The sequence below is a fragment of the Stegodyphus dumicola genome, chromosome X2 (assembly GCF_044657685.1).
Source record: "Stegodyphus dumicola isolate Sdum_Otavi_A_Nest chromosome X2, ASM4465768v1".
Lineage (NCBI taxonomy): Eukaryota > Metazoa > Arthropoda > Arachnida > Araneae > Eresidae > Stegodyphus > Stegodyphus dumicola.
The window spans coordinates 37,815,848-37,840,534 of record NC_140781.1 but is presented as its reverse complement, the minus strand read 5'-3'; the positions used below and the strand labels follow the sequence as shown (position 1 = coordinate 37,840,534).

Below are 24,687 nucleotides of genomic sequence, written 5' to 3'. Positions count from 1 at the left end.
TAGTTGCGAATGGATAATAAAAGCATGGAATGAAATTAAACCCAATTTAATCCAAAAGTCAATTAAAAAAGATAGTATATCTAACGATCTAGAGGGAACAGAAGATCATTATTTATTTATGGATCAGAGTAACAGTGATGGTGAAGATGAAACAGAGTTCTGTGATGTGCCTGAAGATATAAAGGAAGACGAATATAACTAATATTTTGTGTTACTTGATAAAGAAAAATTTTACGTTCATGTGGTATGTCACTTCTTTTAAATAAAGAGCATTTAGGTACATGTATAAATCTAATTATGCTTATCTTTTCTTTATTTTTAAAATGGTATGCTTATCTTTTCCTTATTTTTAAATCTATCATTTTTATATCCAGCATATATAACATACACCCGCAAATTTCAATCTTATTTTTTTTGCATTAAGTGTGTGTATTATACGCCGGAATATATGATGCTTATTTGCTTAGCTAAAGTGAGCATTAACATCTAGGTTAGTTTTAAATTACAACCATAATTTCATGGCTTTTATTTTTCAAACTAGAATAGCATAATAAAAGTTTTGCCAGGCCTTGTTCTCATTGTTTTGCATTGTAGATTACCGTATTTGCTGGCATATAAGACATACCCCCTTGTTTATACACTTATATGAAGGATAAAATTTTATTACTGATCATTAGAATAAATTTACAGTATTTTAAATATAAAGAAATACAAATACAAAGTAATACTATCGGCAAATACCTACGAAAGAACACCCTTCAATCTTCTTCATCAAAATTCAGACACTCATCTACAGAGCTAAATGAAGAGTCACTTGAAACCTCTTCTGAATCAACAGATGTGTCCTCATACAAAAAATTGTCCTCTGTACTCTGTTTCCGTGTTCTTTAGCACACGCAATCACACATAGCGTGTATGCTATGATATAGAAATGCCAACTTTGTTTTTGAGCCATAACTTGCCAACAAATTTAAGAAAATTGTGCAGTAGAAATTTCAGGCACTGAAAAGTCATTCACAAAAATTGAAATGTTTAAACAAATCCAGCTGTGATCGTCGATGATAGCGCAGTGCATTCTCTGAACTCAACGTAACTGTAATATTCCCACACTGTGCAAGGAAACAAGAAACAAATTGTATAACTCCGAATAGAAAAAAATTTCATAAATGAACATAATCAAGAACTGAGTATTGATGTTGAAAATGCACCCCGTTTTTCAGACCTATTTTCAAAAGAAAAAGTCTGATGTGTACACCACATAACTTCCTTGTACGGAATATTAAATTATATGCATTTTTTCTTGCATTTCGTTTAAACTTATTGGATTGAATTAAATCTACTTAGCCGACAGCGCATAAACCACAATAGAATAAATGCATTCTTTAAAATTCACTCTATTTGTTTACCATGGCGACACTCTGGCGCTAGGTTCACTTAACAGTATTATATTTCGTTCATATTATAACTCAGAATGCACAAAATTTATACCATTTAAAGAATTATCTAATCATTGCCACATGTTCTATTCAAATACTATAATAAAACTAAAACAATGTATAAAAGAAATTAAGCAAACAAAACAAAAAAGAAAGTTTTTCACAAATGATTGAGTATTTCTCATTCAATTAATTCAGTTCTCACTTCGCGACAAGGCAAAAATACATAAAAACTCAAAATATCTGTATTAGAAATTACGAAGTAAATCCTAAACACGTATTTCCTCAAAAAAATTCCAGAAAGGATTGAGCGGGATTTAATTCGCAATAATAAATTAAGGCGTTATCTTTGTTTTTGCGATGCTACGTTTCTCCAGATTGGCAACAAATCCACTACTCTGCTGTTTCAAATGTAAACAAGCAATGGCTGCCATCAAAAAATTATTAGGCTTAGCGGCACTTAAAGAATTTTAAAATTGTTGATAATTCTAAAAATATTGCATACAGATTTACTAAAGGCATAAAAACCTTAACCGGAAGATCAGAATAACATAATTCAATCATTTTTAAAGCAAAAAATGTACAATTTGCAAACATATAAGAGTAAAAAAAACTGAGATCACTGAACCGGGTAACAGAGTGGACATATATATAAATATATTAATACGGTCAAAAGTCGTTAATTCGGACACCCATAATCCGGAATGATCTATAATCCGGACCTCAAAGCTAACAACTTTCTGCGCATGCGCCGCGTTGACACCATGCGCATAGGCATTTACGCGCACGTGCATATGCGTGTGCGCAAGTGCAGAATACGTTTTCGCTTGCGCGTTTTATATATAGCGGACGGTGCAAACTAAAATTATATAATTATCTATTTCAGTTAATGTTGATGATTGTGTTGTTCCTTAATCTTCGAATTGGATGCGGCTTATTATTTTTTGTAGACTGTAAGAGCAATTTTATAAAAGTAAATTTGAACTTTCGATTATGTCAATTCCCGATTCTGGAGCTCCCAGAGGATCTACAAAACAAAAGTATGTCTCAATGTCCATCAAACAAAAAGTGGAATTGCTGCAAAAAATGGATTAAGACATGAAGAAGATGACAGAGAGGTTAGTGAAAACGAAAAAATTTCAATTGACAAGTTAGTCAGTATTCTCGGCACAACGATTACGGGACTTGTAACTGAACAAGAAATCATGTCTGTTTATAGAATTAAAGAGAAAGTATTATCACATAAAACGAAACAACTTACATTGAAAGAAATGTTTAATAAAGTAAACAAATAAATATTAAGCTTCTTTTTTTGTAAATTTTTATACCCTTTAGATCATAATTGTTCTTTATTTCATAAATTACGGTTTCATATTTTTAATTTTAGAATTTGCGCATGCCATCTTACGAGATTTAAACTGATGATCTATAATCCGGAATCGCCGAAGTCCCGACGAGTCTGAATTAACGACTTTTGACTGTATACGTTTGGCACGGCTGATTGCAACCAAAATACGAGGTGCACATCTACATGTTATAATGGTCCTATATATAAAATTTCAACGTTCTGAGGCTACTTGTTTTTGAGTTATGTGAGATACGTACGTACATACATTCGTACAGACGCCACGAAAAATTCTCTTCAGAATTAATTTTAAAGCAGTTTTATCATTTTTTTTGGAGGAAAAGAGTCTTTTACTCTGTCCTTACGTACAGATATCACGCAAAAACATCGTTAAATTGCATTCGAAAGTGGTCAAGATGGATATTTTCTTTGAAATATGCTGCTTTAAACTTTTCGCGATTACAATACTTCCTTTTTACTTCACACAAGGAAGTAAAAAGTGTATATTATACACCGGTAAATACGGTATATGATGTTGAAAACGGCAAAAATTTGTCAAAAGCTTTGCCCCCTTAAGGGGTTACGTGGGTTTCAAAGGTTCAAAAAATCTTCCCCCCCCCCTTTTCTTTTTAAAATCTGCAACATCTCTCGAATGTTGTCCGAAAATTTCAAGTTGATCCGAGTAATAGTTTCGGAGATACAGCCTTTTGAAGTAGTGCACTCAAGGCTACCTGGGCTCTGCTTGCTGCAGGTATAAAAGAGCAGCTGCTCGCGTATTGTTCATTTGTCCTTTATGGCTACTTTTCTCTTTTTCTAAAGGCAACTAGTTGAAATACTTCATTTGGTGATCGCATGTTGAACGACGAGGTTTATTTTGAGGTTATAAATGTCCAAAGTAAATTATATTTAAAAATGCCCAAAGTTTCAAAATCTCAATTAGTGGATAGTGCTCGTAGAAAAGATGGACCCAAGAAACGGAGACAGTCGTTCAATTCTAAAAATCCCGAGTAGCATGATGATTCTTTCACGAGTATATCAGCAAAAAAATTGAAAGGTGAAAATAAAGAGCACGTGCTAGAGGAAGCCACACTCCAATATTCCATCATCGATTTTTATCTTGTTTTTTCATTGTTGTCGTGTTTTGTGCATTGTTCAAACGTCATTGAAAGTGAAGGTGAAGAAAAATTGTGTAATGGAAAAGTAAACTTTAAACAATGCTCGCAATTCGGTCAGGGATTTAAAATTGAGGTAGCATGTGAACGATGTGAGCCGAAATATATTTTATCTTGTAAAAAAATTGGCAGAATGTATGAACTAAATAGGCGGTTTATTTTTGTCATGAGGTTATTGGGTTTAGAGCTTGCCGGATGCAAGAAATTTTGTGGTTTGATGGATTTAAGCTGCTCCTTTTTGAATCAATCAACATATGATTTTTATATAGATAAAATACAGAACTGCATCAAGATAATTACTGAGACACTACTCTCCACTGCTGCAAAAGAAGGAGAACAATTAACAAGTGATGAAATTGACGGTGAAGATACGACAGATGTGTTTCTGGTGATGGAACGTGGAAGAAGCGTTTCTTCGCATCACTATATGGTGTGAGTTCATTAATTGGATTTTATTCGAGAAAAATCTTGGATGTAATTATTAAAAGTTCTTACTGTAAATTATGTGAGTCGTGGGGAAAAAAATTAGATACTGCAGAGTATGAAGAGTGGAAAGAACAACACATTAAATCAAATGAATGTAACGCGAATCACACTGGAGCATCTGGGAACATGGAACCATCTTCTGTTATTGAAATGTTTCAACGTTCTATTGTTAAACATGGCCTGAGGCATGTTAACTATATAGGAGATGGGGATTCCAAAACATACTCTGGTATTCTCAAAGCCTCACCTTACGGTGAAGATTTTGTTATCATGAAGAAAGAATGTGTTGGACATATACAGCAGAGGATGGGCACTCGTTTACAGGACTTAGTGAAGAAAACAGTTGAGGAAAAAATTAGTAAAAAAACTCTTTCTGGCAAAGGTAAACTGACGAGTAAATTGATTGCTAAACTATTTATTATGGTTTAGTAGTCAGAAGAAACTGACTCAGAAGAAAAAATGAAAGATGCTATTTGGGCTACGTTTTATCAGCTTGACAGATAAAAAACCTCAGCACGAAAATTGTCCGAAAGGTTCAGACTCCTGGTGTGCCTGGCAATGAGCATCAGCAACAAACACTCTTTCATCATTCAAACACGATTATACTCCATTACCAGATGATGTTTTGACTGCAGTGAAACCTACTTACGAAGATCTGAGTAAGGATGAGCTTTTGGAGCGATGTGTTGGTGGTTTTACACAAAATAGCAACGAAAGTTACAACCAGTTGATCTGGAAAATTACTCCAAAAATACTTCTAGCTGGTTCCAAGATCGTTGATATTGCTGCATTGACTGCTGCTTGCATTTTTAATGAAGGAACATAATCATTATTATTAATTATGCACTGTATGGATTTAAAACTTGGCCACAATTCCCACGAATATGCCCGAAACGCTGATGAAAACTGTATCTGTGCTGCTGAGAAAAAATCTGCAAACAAGACTCATGAAGCCAGGATTCGTCATAGACAGGAACAAAAGGAAGCCGAGGACATTGCAGCTGCAGCAGGTTCATTACTTTATGGCCCAGGAATCACCGATTCAATGTAAGTCAAAAAAAATTATTTTTTTTCCTATTTTATGGTCACTCGAAACTATGTTTTTAGTCGGTTGTCAAGATTTCTCGAAGACTACTCCACCGATCTCGATGAAATTTTAAACAGGTCTTCGAGATACAATTTACAAGGACTTGGAAGAAGTTCTTTTCCCCCCCCCCAAAAATGCCACGAAATTTTTATCGAATTTTGCATTTTATGTAAAAACCGCTGTCAAACATTTAATTTTCATTTTTTTTCCTTCGTCCAATTACTAGTTTGAAGCCTTAACCAAAACAGAATTTTTTTTTCCCCCCACTTCAGATGATCCTGCTAGGAGTTCTGCTGTCAACGCGAATGCACCTTTTTTCCAAGGGCTCGCTGGAAATGACGTCACAATGGCGGAATTTTTAATATTTTTTTCAGAAATTTCTTATTAAATATGTACCTTTAAGATAATAAAAAAATTGAATTAAATATTTCATTTATTATATGAAACAAAAATCTTGAAAATACACCGTTTTTACTCGGATGAAACCCATGTAACCCCTTAATTTTTGAAAGCAAGAAGTTATTACACACTTATGTCTTGCAGTTTGATATTGGGAAGATCTGCCACAAGGCTGCAGTGAAAGCTTCCACCGTATTATATAATGTATTTAATAGTTATATAAAAGGAACTGCTAAATAACTTGCAGAATGATACGGAAGAACATTAAGGTTTCTAAAATAATTTGATTGTGTTTTATGTTGACATGTATGAAATGAAAGTGGTGATAATTCAAAGAAGGAACAATTCTTATTTTTCTTGTTTTCTCACAAAGAAAATAAAATTATCATATATATTAAGACACAATGACACGCCGAACAAATACTAATTCAGAAGTCAAACAGCAAAAATCAGCATTATACTTTCAAAGTCAGCATTATGTTTCACTAGTCCTGTGAAAATTTTGAAAATATAACGCTGATTTTTGTTGTTTGACTTCTGAATTAGTATCATATACGTGCATGTCTGCATGGCTTTCTGCATGTCACTTACTGCTTCTGTAAATAGCTAATAGCTTAAATTTAGCTATCAAATTATCTTTAAATGCTTTGATTCAAGGAATGTTTTAAGCATACTTATTTTAATTTAGGTACTTTAGACGAGAATTTATGTGAAGAATCTGAAGATGATGATAGCGATACTGAAGTTGAAGAAGCAAGGGAAATGATGCGTGAAAAATTCTTGCATGTAGAAAGGACAGTATGTATTGAAAATTTCTGTTTTTTTCCCTTCGTAATTAATTCTTCTTGTCATAATAGTTTCTTCATTAGTGGTGTGTCATCCTTATGACTGAAGGCTGTATAAATGTAGCACAAAGTAAGTAATTATACAAATTTAGCTCATATACTTTGTTTAAATATTGCTGTTGTTGGGTAGCTCAAAAAGACTGTACTGTTTAAAAAATTAAAGGTTTCAGTAATGGACAAGGGGAAATGCTTTCTTATTGTTCTTTCTTTTTTTATTTAGAATTTCAAGGTGTGTGTGATTCTCAAAAGTTCTTGATTTTTGGCTAAAATTTGCAGATCCCTTAATTTTGCTCATCTCTCATTTCTGTCCCTTTTTTGGCAGTGCTATTTTGAGTTCAAAATTAAAATTTTGGATGAATATTCTTTGTTGTTTGATTTGATTATGGCAAAGCACTCGAGAATTCTGCCTATGGGTAGAGTTGCCTTAGTTGAGGAACTTTCTAAGGAAGATGTCCATGCAATGAGCCTCTGGTTTCAAACTACAGTACAAAGTCCAAAATCTGGACTCGTAGGGACTTCGGCGATTCTGGGTAACAGATCATCAGAGGGTTGCCACGCTACCTGAAAAACCGGGAGAACCGGAAAAAGTCAGGGAATTAGAAAATTGACCAAAAAATTCAGGGAAAAGTCAGGGAATCTAAGTATTTTTGTCAAAATCTGGAAAAGTCGGGGAAGTTCATACAACGATCCCGCCAAAAAAAGCAATTTTTGCGCCGACGTCGGAAGAGATAACTTTTTTGGCGAATTGTGTATCACGTGAGTGTCATTCGGACAGTTGGCATAGAGCCAATTTTCACAGCTCCAATTTGATTGTCTTTTAGAAAGGCAAAGCAAGTTTCCCGCAACTTTTGGTTTCCAGTATTCTCGAGAATCGCATGTGCAGTGCATGAACTAAAGAAAGTACCTGTTCTCGTATAAAACAAAATGGGTTTAATCCTAGTATACGGTACCATGGAGGTTAGAATCAAAGAATATGTATTGTAAAGAAGGAAAACCTCTCTGCAACAGACGTGGCTCTGTTCCATCATAGAGGGAAACAGCTGTGCATGCGGGATATATCTGTCGCCAAAGCTAGAAACTGGTGTCGATGTTCGAAGGTCACGTTATCAAGAGTTCATAAAATGAATATCGTTTAAAATTTCTTTAACCACTTGCGCTAAAAAGACGTGCCACGCACGTCGAGATGCTTTTGTCTCGAACCGCGAGCGACATGAACGCCACGTCGATAAGCATTTCTTGCAAAAATGAAAATAACGTGGTGCACACGTCGCCTAACAACAAAATTGTTTTTTCTCGAGTTACAGTTCCGGATTGCACTCGCAGATGCGGAGCGTCGTAAATGAGACACTTTACCCCTTGTTATGTTGTAGCGTACGGCACCGCAACCGTGAAGTTTAGTCTTAGCGCAAGTGATTAAACTCTAAAGGAAAAGAAAATATTTTTTGGCGCAAGTAAATTAATTCATGGATTATGATGCTCAAGCAAAGTTTAAAGTTAAAAAAAATTAAACATTTAGCAGTAGTAGCAATAAAAGCTCCCTGAGATATCATGTTGTGCAGACATTGAAGACAATAAAAGGTTTTGAACTTATTTATTAACAATATAATAAAGAATAAAAACACAAAATAAATTTCAACAATATCAGAGTCTTAGGAAAAATATAATATAACCATCATTCATTCAATAATATTTTTACCTGGTCTCCAAAACATTGGCATTCAATACAAACAAAAATGTCCTAAACATTAATTAAGCGGCCTCAAAATGAAGTTGGCTACACATTCAATAAGTTCATGATCAATGGTCAAGAAAAACACCTGAAAATTTAAATGAAGTTCTTGAAAGCACTCAAAACTGGCCTAACTCCGTTTGCACAAGGAATCGCCGCCCACAGCAATAACTCATATGGTAGCCTCTGGAGCCAAGGAACTTCATTCTGGAACAATCATCTTATGGATATGAACCAAGGAACTTTTTCCGGAACAATCATCCCGCGGACAGGCACCAAGGAACTTTATTCAGGAACAGCCATCCCGCAAACCGGAACCAAGGCACTTTATTCACCGGACTGCATGCATCGTTCTGAAGGGGCTGGAAACCGCTCACTCAAGTGCCAGGAAAGCAGGAACTAGAAGGGGTTGAGCCAGAGCGACGCGAGATACTTATAGCAGAAGTAGGAATGACGTCATCTCACGGCAACCAATCAGCTATCGGCATGAATCGGCTTTTCAGATGACGTAACATCACTTTCGTTTTTGCATCTTAATTAGGTTGAAACAGTCCGTTCTCAATGCAAACAGTGGCAGCAAGAAAAAGAAGTAGAAGTAACTACTATATTACATTAAAATAAGAACTAAACTAAATAAACATTTCAAGGAGGAGAGATGATGCAGTAAAAGGTTTAAAATAAGCTATATTTTTCAACAAATCCCCCCCCCACATCATCATCTCCGACCTGAAATAAAAACCGAATGCCAGTATCTTTACAAAATTCAAAACAAGAATAAATAAATATCACAATTTCTTTCAGAAATTTTTAAGAATATTTTCCTTTGGGAACATCTTATCCCATTATTCAAAAATTTACCATAGCAAGAAAGTTCAACGTGTTACAAAACAATACAAAGACATATGTGTGATCATACACTCAATACATTTACCCAGGGCCCTGGTCATTCATACAACATTCTACTCTATACAGTTTTACATTTACCTAATATCCATCATAATATGACTTGTAATATATTTTCAAATAAAAACAAAACTCTTAATTTAAATACACACAAAAACAAATTTCATAAGAAAATTGTTCCACAAAATCTTATCAGGTTATGCTTCGTCAGCGGTTTTGTCATGGGATCAGCCAGATTATCTTTACTTGGAACATATTTTAAATCAAAAATTTCCCTGTTCAATATCACGAATGAAAAATAGTTTCACATCTATATGTTTTGTCCTTGAGTTTTCAATGGGTGATTTTGTAAAACATATAGCAGCCATGTTATCAGCAAATAATATTGGCCTCGAAACATAGTTACTTGCAATTTTAAACTGAATGCATTCATCCAAAATGTTTTTAAACCAAACTAATTCTTTTGCTGATTCAGTCATGGAGATAAATTCAGCCTCCATAGTAGACACACTCACTCCCCTTTCTTTAAATGTACGCCAAGATACAGGTGATTCTCCCAATAAAGCTATTTGTCCACCAATAGACACCATATCATCCCTGCTTGAAGCAAAATCCGAATCTGGATATATATTTAGCTTCAGTTCCTTGCATATCAGTTTAAGTTTGTACTGTCTGGTATTGGAAATGTACCCTAAAAGTTTAAATAATCCTTCCCAGTGAAACTTACCAGGATTGCTTTGGAACTGAGAAAATATATTAACAGCATAAGCTATATCTGGACGAGTACGATTGCAAAGAAACGAGAGACATCCCAAAACATTTTTATAAGGATAATTCATCATTTCAGTCGTTTCTTCTTGTGTACTGGGACTTTGAGACTTTGAGTATTTCACACCTTTAACTATTGGAAGGGAAGTAATTTGTATTTTAAAAGACTTGAATCGATCAACTATGTCTTCTATATATAATTGCTGATGAATTAAAACACTATTGTTCTCATATTCAAATTCCACACCCAGAAGCTTTCTTGTTTTACCCAAAATTTTCAAATCGAAATGTGAACTCAAGACTTTTAATATTTTTTTATCCTGAACTTCACTTTTCCCAAACACAACTATATCATCAACATAAACCAACAGAATGACAAAATCTTTAAAACGATAGACACAATTGCGCCACTCAAACTAGATAAACCCTAGGTTACATAGTGTTCTATCCAATTCGTAGTACCATAATCGCCCACTCTGATGCAAACCATACAAGGCTCTATCTAAACAACATACAAAAGTTTCTTTATCTCGCTCCACAAAACCCTGAGATTGGGACATATAAATTTCCTCTGATAAAGGAGCTTAGAGGTAGGCACTTTTTACATCGCATTGTATATTTGCCCATCCAAGGTGTGCAACTAAAAGGGAGAAAAAGAGCCTTATTACTGAAAAGTTGACTACAGGCGAGTAGGTTTCACCATAGGTATCGTATTTAATTTGCCATTAACCCTGAGCCACTAAACAAGCTTTAAAATGAAAAATATTTCCAAATTCGTCACGTTTAATGTTGAAAATCCACCTGCAACCAAGTGGAGTCTTGTCTTTAGGAAGTGGAACAAGATGCCATACCTTATGCTTTCGCATGTTGGCCATTTCCTCCTCCATTGCCTCTATCCATTTAAACTTTTCTGTGGATTTCATTGCCTGGTTATAAGTGTTTCGAATTGAAACCTCTAGTCAGCTATCTTGGGTATATGACGTTGAAGGAGTACCAGTTGGGTCGATTTCACCACTATAAGTATTGCTTCCCTTGAAATCAAACAAGGTAGGATCATACTGAATATTATGTTCAGTGCAATACCTTTCTACATCATTTGGCGATCTTAGTCTTTGATTAGACCCCCTCTCAAAATAATACACATCCGTACGAGTGCCGTCTGGGCTTGGAACAGGTTTATGAAGCCAAGTTACTTGTCTCAATGTAGATCGAGTATCAGTGTCAATTGTAGAAGAAGGTACATTGGTATCAGTTCTTTCCTCTATTTCAGGAAAATAGCCGACTGGAGTATCAGTGGATTGGAACTCTACCCTTTCTTCAGATTCCAAATCAGGAAGGGTGACCAGTACAGCTCCACTGCCACTTTTCTGCATTCCAATTGACTCTTTAAAAGTAGCATTTAGGGTTTCTACTACCTTTTGCTCATTTTCCAACCAAATCTTGTACCCTTTTGTTCGTACACTGTACCCAATCAATCGGCCCTTCGTTGCCTTTGGATCAAGCTTAGAATTTCTTTTAGCCTTTGGAATTCCCACATAGACAATCATTCCAAATGCCTTAAGATGACGTACTGATGGTTTCCGCTTAGTGTATAATTCGAATGGGGTTCTATCTTGGCCCTTATGACAAATTCTATTAAATGAATATGCAAAATACATTACTGCATCTGACCAAAATTCGGAACTCATTCCACTATCATGTAAGATTGCACGTACATTGTTGAGAGCTGTGTGATTAAATCTCTCACAAACTCCATTCTGTTCTGGAGTATATACATCTGTAAATTCGTGCTTTACACCATTTTTATTACAATATGAACTGAATTGATCATTATCATATTCTCGCCCATTGTCAGTCCTAAAGTATCTCAACCTAAGGTTCAAAGATCTTTCCGCACGTGCTATATGCCTTTCAAATACTTCAAACACCTGACTTTTCTCCACAATGGGGTACACTACCACATAACGAGAATATTCGTCAATAAAGGAAACGAAATAACGTTCACCATTCCTACCTGGAATGTTAATAGGTCCCCATACATCAGAAAAAACCCTTTCAAGCGGTCTCTTTACTTGAATACCTTCTAAGGGTCTATAGGAGATTCGTCTTTGCTTATTGATTTGGCAATGTTCACAAAACAAATTAGGTGAGTGCTTTAACAGAGGAAGACCTCGAACTGAATGTCTTACTAGTCCTGACAATAGCACCATAATTTATATGACCAAACCGACCATGCCATAATTCACTATTGTTATGCTGAACTGTGGATGCCTCAAATTTTACAGATTTGCCCCCCTTTTTGGCTATTTTCGGGAATACATGATAGTTACTTCCTATCAACTTAGCCTTGTACAAAGTTTCATTTTCATCATCAGTAACTTTAATTTCCCATTTTTACCATAAAATCTTGCTCCATTGATATCTACTCTAGGTCCAGATATTAAATTTCGTCTCAGTCCAGGTGAGTATAACACATCTTTAAGCAAAATAACCGTATCCCCAAATTTCATTTTAACAGTACCCTTCCCATGAATTGGAAAAGTTACCCCATCAATAGCTACTAGCATATTCTCTTTTTTCACAGGAGAAAAAGTATCAAACAATTCACAATTTTTACAAAAATGATGAGATGCAGCTGTATCAAAAATCCAACTATCGTCATTCTCTTCCAAATTGTTAACATTAGCTTGAGCTATAAAATGGGACTGTGCATGTGAATTATTTTTACCTTTACTCAACTTGGGTTTGTTCTTACACTTAGGAGATGCTTTATTACTACTAGATACATCTGAGGAAACAGAAGAATCAGGTGAGGGTGATCTGGAAAAATTACCTTTCATTCTACAGTATTTTTGAATATGACCTGGATGGCCACATTTATAACACTTGAGCCCTTTAATCTGCTTAAATTTGGGTTCACAGTGAGTACTTTGAACTTCTATAGTCTTATTGGAGATTTCCCTATCTATCTCTCTTAAGTTAAGATGCGTTTCCTCTGCTAGTATTTCAAGTTCAACATTTTTAATAATGAACTTTTCATCTGGCCACCTCAAAACATTCTGAACTACTTGATCAAATTTATCTGGAAGGAACCTAAGAAACTGGAAACATATATATACGTCTCTTACAGCCTGATTAATATCAGCTAACTGTTCAGTTACGCGTTTTAATCTAGAAGAAAAGAAACTAATACTTTCATTTGGCTTAATTTTACAATTTAAGAACTCTGAAAACAGGGACATATATCTTGACCGATAATCTGGCTGGAAATACTTGGCAAGCGTTTTCCATGCCACTACCGGGTCATCAATTTCACTTATCAAGTTTCTATATTCAGGGCTTACATTCATATAAATTAAAGATAATGCCAATCGACTTCTATTTTGAAAGTCGGTAATAATTTCTTTTGTAATACCCTTAACATCATTTAAATCAGGACATTTTTCAATACCTTTAACCAAAAGCCATGCATTTTTTTCATTCAAGACAAACTTCATATCTTTGGACCATGTAAAATAATTACATGCCTCAAGTTTAGCAATATTATGCATGACACTAACAGTAGCCCTATTTGAATTTTAACAAAAACCGCCCCCCCCCCATCTATTAAGTCCTAAATTAACTTTAAACTTCAAAAGCCTGCACTAAAAATAACTCAGGGGCTGGTGGCCCATAACCAAAATCATGCTCAAGCAAAGTTTAAAGTAAAAAAAAAATTAAACATTTAGCAGTAGTAGCAATAAAAGCTCCCTGAGATATCATGTTGTGCAGACATTGAAGACAATAAAAGGTTTTGAACTTAACCAATTTATTAACAATATAATAAAGAATAAAAACACAAAATAAATTTCAACAATATCAGAGTCTTAGGAAAAATATAATATAACCATCATTCATCAAATAATATTTTTACCTGGTCTCCAAAACACTGGCATTCAATACAAACAAAAATGTCCTAAACATTAATTAAGCGGCCTCAAAATGAAGTTGGCTACACATTCAATAAGTTCATGATCAATGGTCAAGAAAAACACCTGAAAATTTAAATGAAGTTCTTGAAAGCACTCGAAACCGGCCTAACTCCGTTTGCACTAGGAATCGCCGCTCATTTGTTTTAAATGCCGCCTTCATTGAAGAACATGGATGCCGCCTACAGCAGTCACTCATATGGTAGCCTCTGGAACCAAGGAACTTTATTCTGGAACAATCATCTTATGGATATGAACCAAGGAAATTTTTCCAGAACAATCATCCCGCGGACAGGCACCAAGGAACTTTATTCAGGAACAGCCATCCCGCAAACCGGAACCAAGGCACTTTATTCACCGGACTGCATGCATCCTTCTGAAGGGGCGAGAAACCACTCACTCAAATGTCAGGAAAGCAGGAACTAGAAGGGGTTGAGCCAAAGCGACGCGAGATACTTATAGCAGAAGTAGGAATGACGTCATCTCACGGCAACCAATCAGCTATCGGCATGAATCGGCTTTTCAGATGACGTAACATCACTTTCGTTTTTGCATCTTAATTAGGTTGAAACAGTCCGTTCTCAATGCAAACAGTGGCAGCAAGAAAAAGAAGTAGAAGTAACTACTATATTACATTAAAATAAGAACTAAACTAAATAAACATTTTAAGGAGGAGAGATGATGCAGTAAAAGGTTTAAAATAAGCTATATTTTCCAACAGATTAGTTATTTTCAGGAAGGGGAACTATGAAAATCCGTTTTTAAAATTATTGCGAAAGATCCAAGAAGAAACGTCCTTTAAATTAAACGTTTATTCTTGGATTTTTTGCAATAATTTAAAAACGGATTTTCATAAATTTGTTTTTGTCAAAGAACGTTTCTTCTTAACATGTGTTTCTCAATTTCCTGTACACATCGCGGAGAGGGAAATTCTGGTCGCCAAATCCCTTGGCAAATTTTCCCTCCGCATTCTAGCGGCGTAATAGCATTTGTATGGAACCTTTTCTTCTTTACATAGACGTTCTTTGGTTAGAATAATCTCCATGTATGGTGGTACAATGGGATTTGGCGACATGATGATGCGCAGTAAACGGGTCATTTTGGTCTTGGCGACAATTTTTGAAATCCTGCCAAAGCCTTACCATATACTAAAATTTTACTGCAAAATATTTTTAGACCTTTTTTTTTTTAAATAAATTACCTTGCCATTTTGCAGTAAAATAAAAAAATAGTAATCAGTCATCTAGGCTAACCTATCGTTGATTATTCTAATTCAATTTTTAAGTAATTATCTTTATTTTTATGTTATTCGTATAATTTAATGTTGCTTCTTCCCTCTAAATTTATTTATTATTAGTAAATAATATTTCCAAATTTCAGGAAATTTTCTCTGGCATAATCCTGAAATTAATTCTAGCAGTATGGTGACATACCATCACGAAATTTAATGCACATATTTTTTCCTTATGTATGCTGCGAAATAAATATAAAATACCTCAATTTATTAAAATAGATTTCTTTCTTTCGTTTAGCTGCTGAATATCTGCAAAAAAAGCTTTATTTTATTCCAAATTGGGAAGATTCTAATCTCAATCTTCAGTGGAGAAAACAACATTTATTATAATTATATTTGTGTTTTCAAGTGTTAAGGTGCCTTTTAAGAACATACCTCACACAAATTAAATTTACCTAAAATCTAACCTATTTAGCATTGCATTGTGATTTATAAGGACCGGATTAGCCTCGTGTTGAACTGGTGATGATCATTAGTAATAATTAAATAAAACATACATTTGTTATCCAATGTATATATCTTAAATTTTATCAAGTTTCTTAAGTGCAAAAGTAAACAAAATTATCAAACAAAGTATACCAAGAATAATTAAGAATAAATGTCCTCTGGGATTTATTGAATAATTAAGTGAATTTGCTACACAAGTAATACCATAATTAATTTACCTCTTAGCACAGCCAACGTACGTTACGCGGATAGACTGGAATTTTTTTGAAACACACCTACCTACACCTGGAAAAGTCAGGGAATTTCATTCTCCTGTTTGAGTGGCAACCCTGTCATCAGTTTAAATCTAGTAAGATGGCATGCGGAAATTATAGAATTAAACATATGAAATCGTGATTTATGAAATAATGAAGTATTTATGATCTAAAGAGTATCAAAATTTACAAAAAAAAAAAAAGCTTAATATTTATTTGCTTACCTTATTAAACATTTCTTTCAATGCAAGTTGCTTTGTTTTTTGTGCTAATACTTTATCTTTAATTCTGTAGACAGACATAATCTCTTAGTTCCATTGTTGAATTCCTGTAACTTCTATTTCGAGAATTCCGACTAACTTGTCTATCGAAATTTTCTCGTTTTCAGTAACTTCTTTGTCACTTTTTTAACTATCGGTAGTGTTTTTTTCTGGATCTAGAACCATACTACAGATTTTCACATTCATTCATTAATTGATTGATTATTGAGAATCATTGACATCACAATGAAAAACTTCTTATATATAATCTTCATTTATTACCGCTTCTCCACATTTCTTTACAAAATCCGTTAATTGGAAAATCTCACCTTTCTTTTGCGATATCCAAAAACCTTTAAAATTAGTAGCTATCATCATCAAATTTAGCTATCCTTCACTATACATATTTGGCAATGCGTCATGAGCTTTACGACTAACGACAAGTTGTTCCGTTAAATTTTATCTTGCTTCTATCGTGCACTGAGACAATTAAGCCTAAATTGTATTAATTTAGTTATTTATTACATCATCTATTTCTTGTGCATGCTTATCAGAGTTCTGAATAAATAAATTCGCACCATATAATTAAGCCTTATTGAGAGCCAGTGCTAACCTTACCGCCTGATGAAGTCTCTGTGAGTCCTAAATTCTCTGACTTGATGCGGCCGCATGAGCCCTGGCACTGGTTCTGGGTTCATGCGAATAACAAATGAGTTATTCTTAATTCAGATAGCCCTAAATGTAATCTTTGGGTCTGTAAGTATCATCAACAAAATCTATTTTTAGCATATTGAAAGAAAGTTTTGGTAAATTTTTCCTCGTCAACATTTTTTAGCACATTTAACTTAAATTTGTAATCATCGCCAAGCATAATGTCAACATAAAAGGTTACCATACTCCTTTATTATTCAACCAGAAAGCCTGGTGGTCATACGAAATGACCATTTGTGCTAGATATTAGAAATTATAATTAAAATGATTAATGATTTGTGTACAGTTGTAAACCATTTCAAAAACAGATAATTGCTGGTGCAAGCAAATTTTCACATTCCTCCTGACACGCTCAATTTGCATTCAGCTGAAAATTCAGTTTAAAATACAATGTCGCAATAAAATTAGGCCAAACTTTAAACTCTTTGCACAAAAGGATATTTAGCATAGGAGTTTGGTAAACCTACCTGATTACTACGCACAACTCGTTAGTTGGTTTTGTCTCCTTTAATTTATCAATGTTTGCAAGTTTCTAGGTAATTCGTATGTAAATATAGTTAAATGCGTAATAGGCAACAATTGTATGAATTAAAAATATTTAAGTGTTCTTACCATGATAATTTAATTAAAACAATGATAACTGCATGTATGGTATCAGTGTATATGGACTATTTGAATGCCATGGCAACTTCACCCCCATTTTCCAGTACAGTTAAGCAAGCAACCAATATACTGTCAGCAACAAACAGACACTTAAGCCGCATATAATAAAGATTACTAACATAAAAAAAATTGTTTAGGCATCGCTACATGAGTCATTACTCAATTTGTCATGTTTTGATAAACATGCGGTGATGAAAGGAAAGTATTAGAAATAATGATTCGCCAGGTTGGCGTCAGATCAATGATGTATTTATGTAGAATGTTTGGGTTTGAGATGTATGCTAAGCACATTTGCAGCAACGGAGCCAAATTACTGATCGTACAAATTTATGGTAAAATAATTGTTTCTTCAGTAACAAGATATTTTATTTAGTGTCGAATAATATTAAGAATTGGGACTCTCCACATGTTTTATTATGTGCAGAGGGGAGGGAATGACATGCACATTTGTAAAGCCTACGAGAAAACGTTGTTGGTGGTTTTGAGGTCCGGATTTTAGATCATTCTGGATAATAGATGCCCGGATTTCATACTTTGTACTGTATCAGTTTTCAGTGACTTTCTCGCTTTGCTGCTGGTTTGCTAAATGACTATGAAAAGTGTACCTCATAAGAGAGCAATCGCAGGAGATTGCCACTGTAAAGTTCAAGGAGCAATCACTTATCACAGAAAGGGTTTTGAAGTAACTGTTTAGTTATTCAATCAGCCTTTCAAAACAAGTTTCATTGAAAAGGATGATGTCTATCTGCATTGGGAAAAATGCCTCCCCCCCCCTCCCAGAAGGTAATGTGGTTAGTGACACTAACTGCCATACTGAAGGGTCCAGGTTCAAATATGTGATGGCATGGATGTTTGTAAGCGTATAGTGTCAGTGCAGTTAGGAGGCAGTCAGACTACATGATGGGCCAAAAGCCTTCTCAAGTGTTTGGTGGTAGGGAAAGCGGAGTGGTCCCTTGGTTAGCCTCCAAAGTGTTTTCCCTCGAAACTGAAGCAGAACAATATAGTTAGTGCACTGAGACTACACCTGTGCAACATATGGGGAAATTATGGTGCTTCACCCACATTATATCTGCTGCATCTGCATTCCAAAAAAGCTTTTTTTTCCACTTTTCAGTAGACCATGTGTTGACATGCTGTAATGAAATCAAATCAGGTTTACACTTTCTGTTATCAGTGAAACTTGAAATTCTTCAAGGTTCTGATCAAAAGATCAAGGGGAACTTCTAAAATTATTGGTGCTATTGAAGCAGTGTAAACCTGAGGTGGGCCATGTATTTGCATGGCCACTAGCGACTATCACCAACACATATAAGCCAACCTTTGTATATTTTTGAAATATTTATGAAAATACTTTTAGTTTTATTATTTTGCACATTAAATTCATTTTTTTATAAAGTTGCCAAATTGGCATTCTTTCCTAAATTTGTATGCTCTTGAAGACATTCGGGTCTCTGTTTGAACTCATTCTCTGTTATTACACCAAAAGCAACATTTTCTGTTTTGGAATATGAATTCTTTTGTTGCATGTTACTAAAATTAACATTTTGGGCATTTTAAAATCAGTGTACTTTGTTTTTTTGTTTGGAGATTTGCAAATAATCCGATTTTTGTCACGAATTGTTAGCATATGATTCAAATGATATTTTTAGAAAATTAAAGTTTCTTTTTCTATCATAGTTTGTGTTGTACAGGAGTCGCACTTTTTATATTTCATTTTTTATAATGACTTTAACCCTTTGCAGTAATCTTCGGAGTCATCATGAACATTAGATATCCCCTTTTTCTTGAATTGTTATTGCTTCATCAGTCAGAGCCCATGCACGCAAATATCCACAAACAAATCAATTAGTAAGAGTACATTTGGTACATGGATGCTATCTTCAGATTTAACCACTTGCATTACAAGTAAACTTCACAGTTGTGGTGCCGTCCACTACAATGTAACAAGCGGTTAAGTGTCTCATTTACGGCACTCTGCATCTGCGAGTGCAGTCCAGAGCTGTAACTCAAGAAATAAACAATCTTGTTGTTAGGCGACGTGTGCACCACGTTATTTTCATTTTTGCACACGGTTTGAGACAAAGCATCTCAACGTCCATGGCAAGTCTTTTTAGCGCAAGTCATTAAAGAAGCTCACTTTTTAAATGCCATGCCAAAGGGAAGATTATGTGTATACTTAAAAAAAAATTCAAAGCCTTGTGCTGAAAGATGCTAAGGGGTAAAATGGAAGAGTAAATCCTGTATATATAAAGTGATGAATCTTTATTTCATTGGAAAAGCATAAAGTTTCTTCAACACATTCTGTCAATATATATCTCATCTATAAGCATTAAAATATGCTGATTATCAGGAATGTAACTCAGTTTGTGTTCGAAATTTTATTGGTTTGCACAGAAAGAAAGAAAATTTATATTTAAAAATGAAAGAACTTGTCAAAATATCTTCTTAAATACTATATTTATTATAACTTAAGGTAGAAATAATGATTCATAAAAGGTGACACACACCACAGGAACACATCACAGAACATAACAAAATGCAGCAATTTTGTGTAACAGCACAACCAAGGTAACACTATGAAATTCTTACAATAGAATTAAAGATTTACCAGTTTCTCTAATTCTCTTTAATTCTGTCAAAATTAACAAAAATATAATCAATGACTTAAATAAGAAAAACTGAACTAATTATTAAATGAAAGCAACTGTTAAAATATTTTTAAAATGTAAACTCTCATATATAAAAAATGTTAACTCTCCATTAAAAGTTCACTGTAGAGTCTAATCTTTTATTTTGTGCAGTTCTCTTAACTTCTTAAATTTTAATTTGGGAAGAGCTTTCTTGAAGATATTTGCTAACTGGTCTTCCAATTTCACACACTTTATAACAGATTTCTCTTCACATTTTTCATAAATAAAATGGTAGCACACATTGATGTGTTGTGTTAGTGAAATAGAGTTTAAATCAGCTTAATAGCACTTAGTGAAAATTAATACCCCCTTTATATATTTCACTTTTCACCCACATCTTGCAGAAGTTGATACAACTGCAATAGTTATTTCACTGCACTTAAAAAAGTGTAGTGTATTCAGCCTTTGTGGTACAGGATAGAAATAGTTGATTGCTTCTCACTACACTAGGTTACTGGGTCATCACTAAGTTTAAACATATAACCAAAAGGTGATTTTCTTGTGTCCATTTCATTAAAAAATCTACATCAGAGCCTCCAACAAGATGACAAAGCTACTGAATAAAACTGTATGCTAATGAGGGCAAACCTATAATATGCATGTCTTTAAGTAACACATAACTCCATTTTTTATGACATTCATCACTAATTTCCAGGGCAGTGGATGGAGACAATTAATTGCCTAATAGAAAAATATTTGTGTTAAAATGGCCTCATCATTGTCAACATAAGCTGCACTTACTTCGAGTTTATTCTTATTTGATGGATATATGGCACATCACCAGAGTTAAGCTAAGATTTTTTCCGCATTTTGACATACCGAGCTCAAAAAGTTCACCATCACTGTTGTATGACATAGTTTGTTGTAGTTCATGAAAAAGTTTCACTGAAGTCCAGACCCTCCATGAGAGAACACTTTACCTTTCATGCTTTTATATGATTTTTTTTCAATTAGGAAGATATTGGATTATAAACACTCAGTTAGATCCAATTATGTTTCCTGTCTGGTGGAGGTACAATATCCCATGTCTTATTTTTATTGAGAGAATTAACTCTTCCTTTGACTTTCTTCCATTCTTTTTCTTGAGACTGCATTCTGGATATATGAACTTACATATATATATAATTACAAAACAATTTTTTTAAACATAATGTAATCATGCCTAATATTTTCACACATTAAGCTGCTGAAAAATTATCAGTAAAGACATAAAGTCAGAAATTTTGAACCAATTTTGCACAAAGACCATGAATTGAAATTCATAAGTAATAAATTACAAATAACCCTATAAATGCAAAAAAGAATAAATGTTAAAAAACAAAACACTTCAAACAAGCAGTAACCCAATTGAAAAAATGAAATTTAAAGAAAAAAGAATGTAATAGAAGAGGAATTCAATCAACCTTTAATGCCACTTCTTCAGGAGGATGAACATTGAAATATATTTTCCATAAAACTTCATGCTTTTTTGTATCCAGAATTAGCCAATGAACCATTTCAATGTATTTTAATTGTAATAGTTCATCCGAAAATTCTGGCCTTTCTCCAAAGCTAAGAAAAAAACAAAATAAGCTCTAATCAAAATTGTTTACCTTTAAATAAAGAGATCTCTATTCAAAGAATTGAAAACATAAGTGAAATAATAAAATGTTTTAGTATTTCAGCCATACCTATAGATTTCAGCTGTCAGACATTTCTGAAAATAATTGCAAGGAGACTGATGAGATTGTGACACAATAATTCCATGCTTTGAAATGAGATGCCTTGAATGTCTTGACAGAACTTCCCTGAATTGCTCCACCTTTTTCAAGTTACAAACATGTGTCTACATAGCCTTTAATCCCTGTTTAAAAGTCAGTGACCATTTTCAAAGAAGTATGGCTCCATGCCATAGTCAAACTAAAATGACATCAGGTGTAAAATACTGTTTGCAAGACAGGGTATTCAATTAAAACTGAAATTGTTGTTTTGTGATACCTAACAGCTGCCAGTTAGTGAAGTATGAAAAGTGCTATATTATATCACAAGAATTAGTTTAAAAATTTGTACGTAGCTACTGCATGAAATTAAATGAAGAAAATAATGAAATATATGTTATGATATAAATTTTCTCTTTAAATCTTACTATGATTTTGTTCTATTCTGTGTTAATGTTGATAAAATTGAAAGTTAAGAATATCTTTCTTTTTCTTTTTCTTTTTTTTTTTTTTAGGAAACTGATAATGAAGAGAATTTTATTATTGACAGTAACAAATCTCTGAATCTCTGCGTACTGGAAAATACAGGTAGTTTTTTTATTATTGTGATAAAAATTTATTGTACTATGAAAGGCTAGTATTTTTAAATGAAACTATTTTAAAACAAAAGCATAATGTAAATCATTATTGTTTTCATAATTTTTGGTTGAAAAACTTTTTGAGGAGCTGTATGTTAGTTTATTTTAGAAAGATAATACCCTGTAAAATGTACACATTTGCTGTTTAGAATGTTTTTAGTTTCTTTGTAGTTTGTATTCTAATCTTCCCCCCCTCCTTCTCCATTTAGCAGGTCCATCCAATGTCAGACCAGCTGCAAAGGTAAGCTGCTTTTCGTATTTAAATGTTTTTTCCTGTTTTATTATCCCTTGCTGTAAGTCAGTTTTCTCTACAGACTACATAATTGAAAGAAAAAAAAAGTAATCTGGTTTTGGTGACCTGGTAAAAGCACACATGGGAAATATCGACAGTACAAAACCTACAGTTGACAGTCTGCACAAAAAGTACTCACATGGAGATACAAAGAAACCCAGATACAAAGAGGCTCACGTACATAAGACTTCATAAAACAAATTCCACATAGGTACTTATATGCATTCATGAACAGTATTCTAAGCATCTGTAGCTTACGCAAAACAGTCTTATTTCAAAATTATATCATCGGTTTTTGAAATAAACATGAGCTGAAGTATGAAATGAAGAATCATTTCTGCACATCGATACGGTACAAAGTCCGTAATCCGGACTCGTCGAGACTTCGACGTTTCCGGTTCCGGATTATAGATCATCAATTTATATCCGGTAAAAAAAAGCTTAATATTTATTTGTTTACTTTATTAACATTCTAAATTCTATAAACAGATATAATTTTTTGTTCACTTACAAAGTTCCACAATTCAAGTCCTGTAATTGCTGTGTCGAGAATACCGGCTAACTCGTCAATCGAAATTTTTCGTTTTCAATAACCTCTCTGTCACTTTCTTCACTATTGGAAGCAGTATTTTCTGGATCTAGAACCATACTACAGATTTCGCCATCCATTAATTGATTGATGGTTGGGGCATTGTCATCGCAATGAAAAACTTCTGTTATATCATCTTCATTTATTATTGCTTTTGCAGCAATTCTGCATTTTATTTGATGGACATCGAAACATGCTTTTGCTTTGTAGATCCTTTAACAGCTCCAGAATTGGAAACTCTTTTTGACATAATCGAAAGTTCAAGCTTAATTTTTATGAAATTGCTGTAACCATCTGCAAAAAATAAGCCAGATCCTATTAGAAGATTAAGGAACAGCGCAATCTGCAACATTAACTGAAATGCCTTAGAATCAGTAAAGATAATTTTAGCCTACCTTATATCGTCCATTATACATTAAACGCGCATGCGTAAAGCATACAAAAAAAAGTTTGTGGCTTTGAGGTCCGAATAATAGATGTCCGGATTATGGACTTTGTATATATGTTATATGTTCAGTAGTGTAGCTAAAGCACCCAGGGACAACTAACGAATTCGCGCCCCTTTCTGTGTGCCAAGAATTTAAAAAATTTCGTATCATCAATTTGGCGCCGTGTGGATGCTGCGCCCAGGGACAGATGTCTGCCCTTGCCCCACCCTAACTATTCCACTGGTTATATTTAAACCTTGGGAAAATCTTAAGTGTCGGATTATATAGTTCTTGCTGCATTCCTCAAACAATACAGATTTATAGGAAGTATAAAATAAATTTGAATATGTATCATGTATACAAAATATTTAATACAATATCTTAAATTATTTAACAGTTGTAGGAAGATTGAGGGTACCGAATTTAATTTTTTGAAATAGGAAATGAAACTGAACTTTTGTTTCTATGAGAGCACTGGGGCATTATAGTGTAATTATGAAAAAAGTTGTTGTGCATATTCAAAAGTACTTTTAAAAGAGAAATTAAAATCAAGCTTCTAAATAATTTAGTAGATTTTTAAATATTA

At 33.9% G+C, this 24,687-nt stretch overlaps 1 protein-coding gene across 7 annotated transcripts in view; it reads left to right on the top strand.

Moving 5' to 3' along the window:
• The window catches only part of LOC118197107 (uncharacterized), a 289,292-nt gene that overhangs the window by 243,328 nt on the left and 21,277 nt on the right, over positions 1-24,687 (top strand). For 6 of the 7 annotated variants that reach the window (XM_085809940.1, XM_085809939.1, XM_085809938.1 and 3 more), the window contains 3 exons: positions 6,614-6,723; positions 22,670-22,742; positions 23,002-23,033. In XM_085809940.1, coding sequence (XP_085666066.1) covers positions 6,614-6,723; positions 22,670-22,742; positions 23,002-23,033 — 215 coding nt within the window. The remainder of the gene's footprint in view (positions 1-6,613; positions 6,724-22,669; positions 22,743-23,001; positions 23,034-24,687) is intronic. The other variant, XM_085809935.1, reaches the window with a different exon arrangement.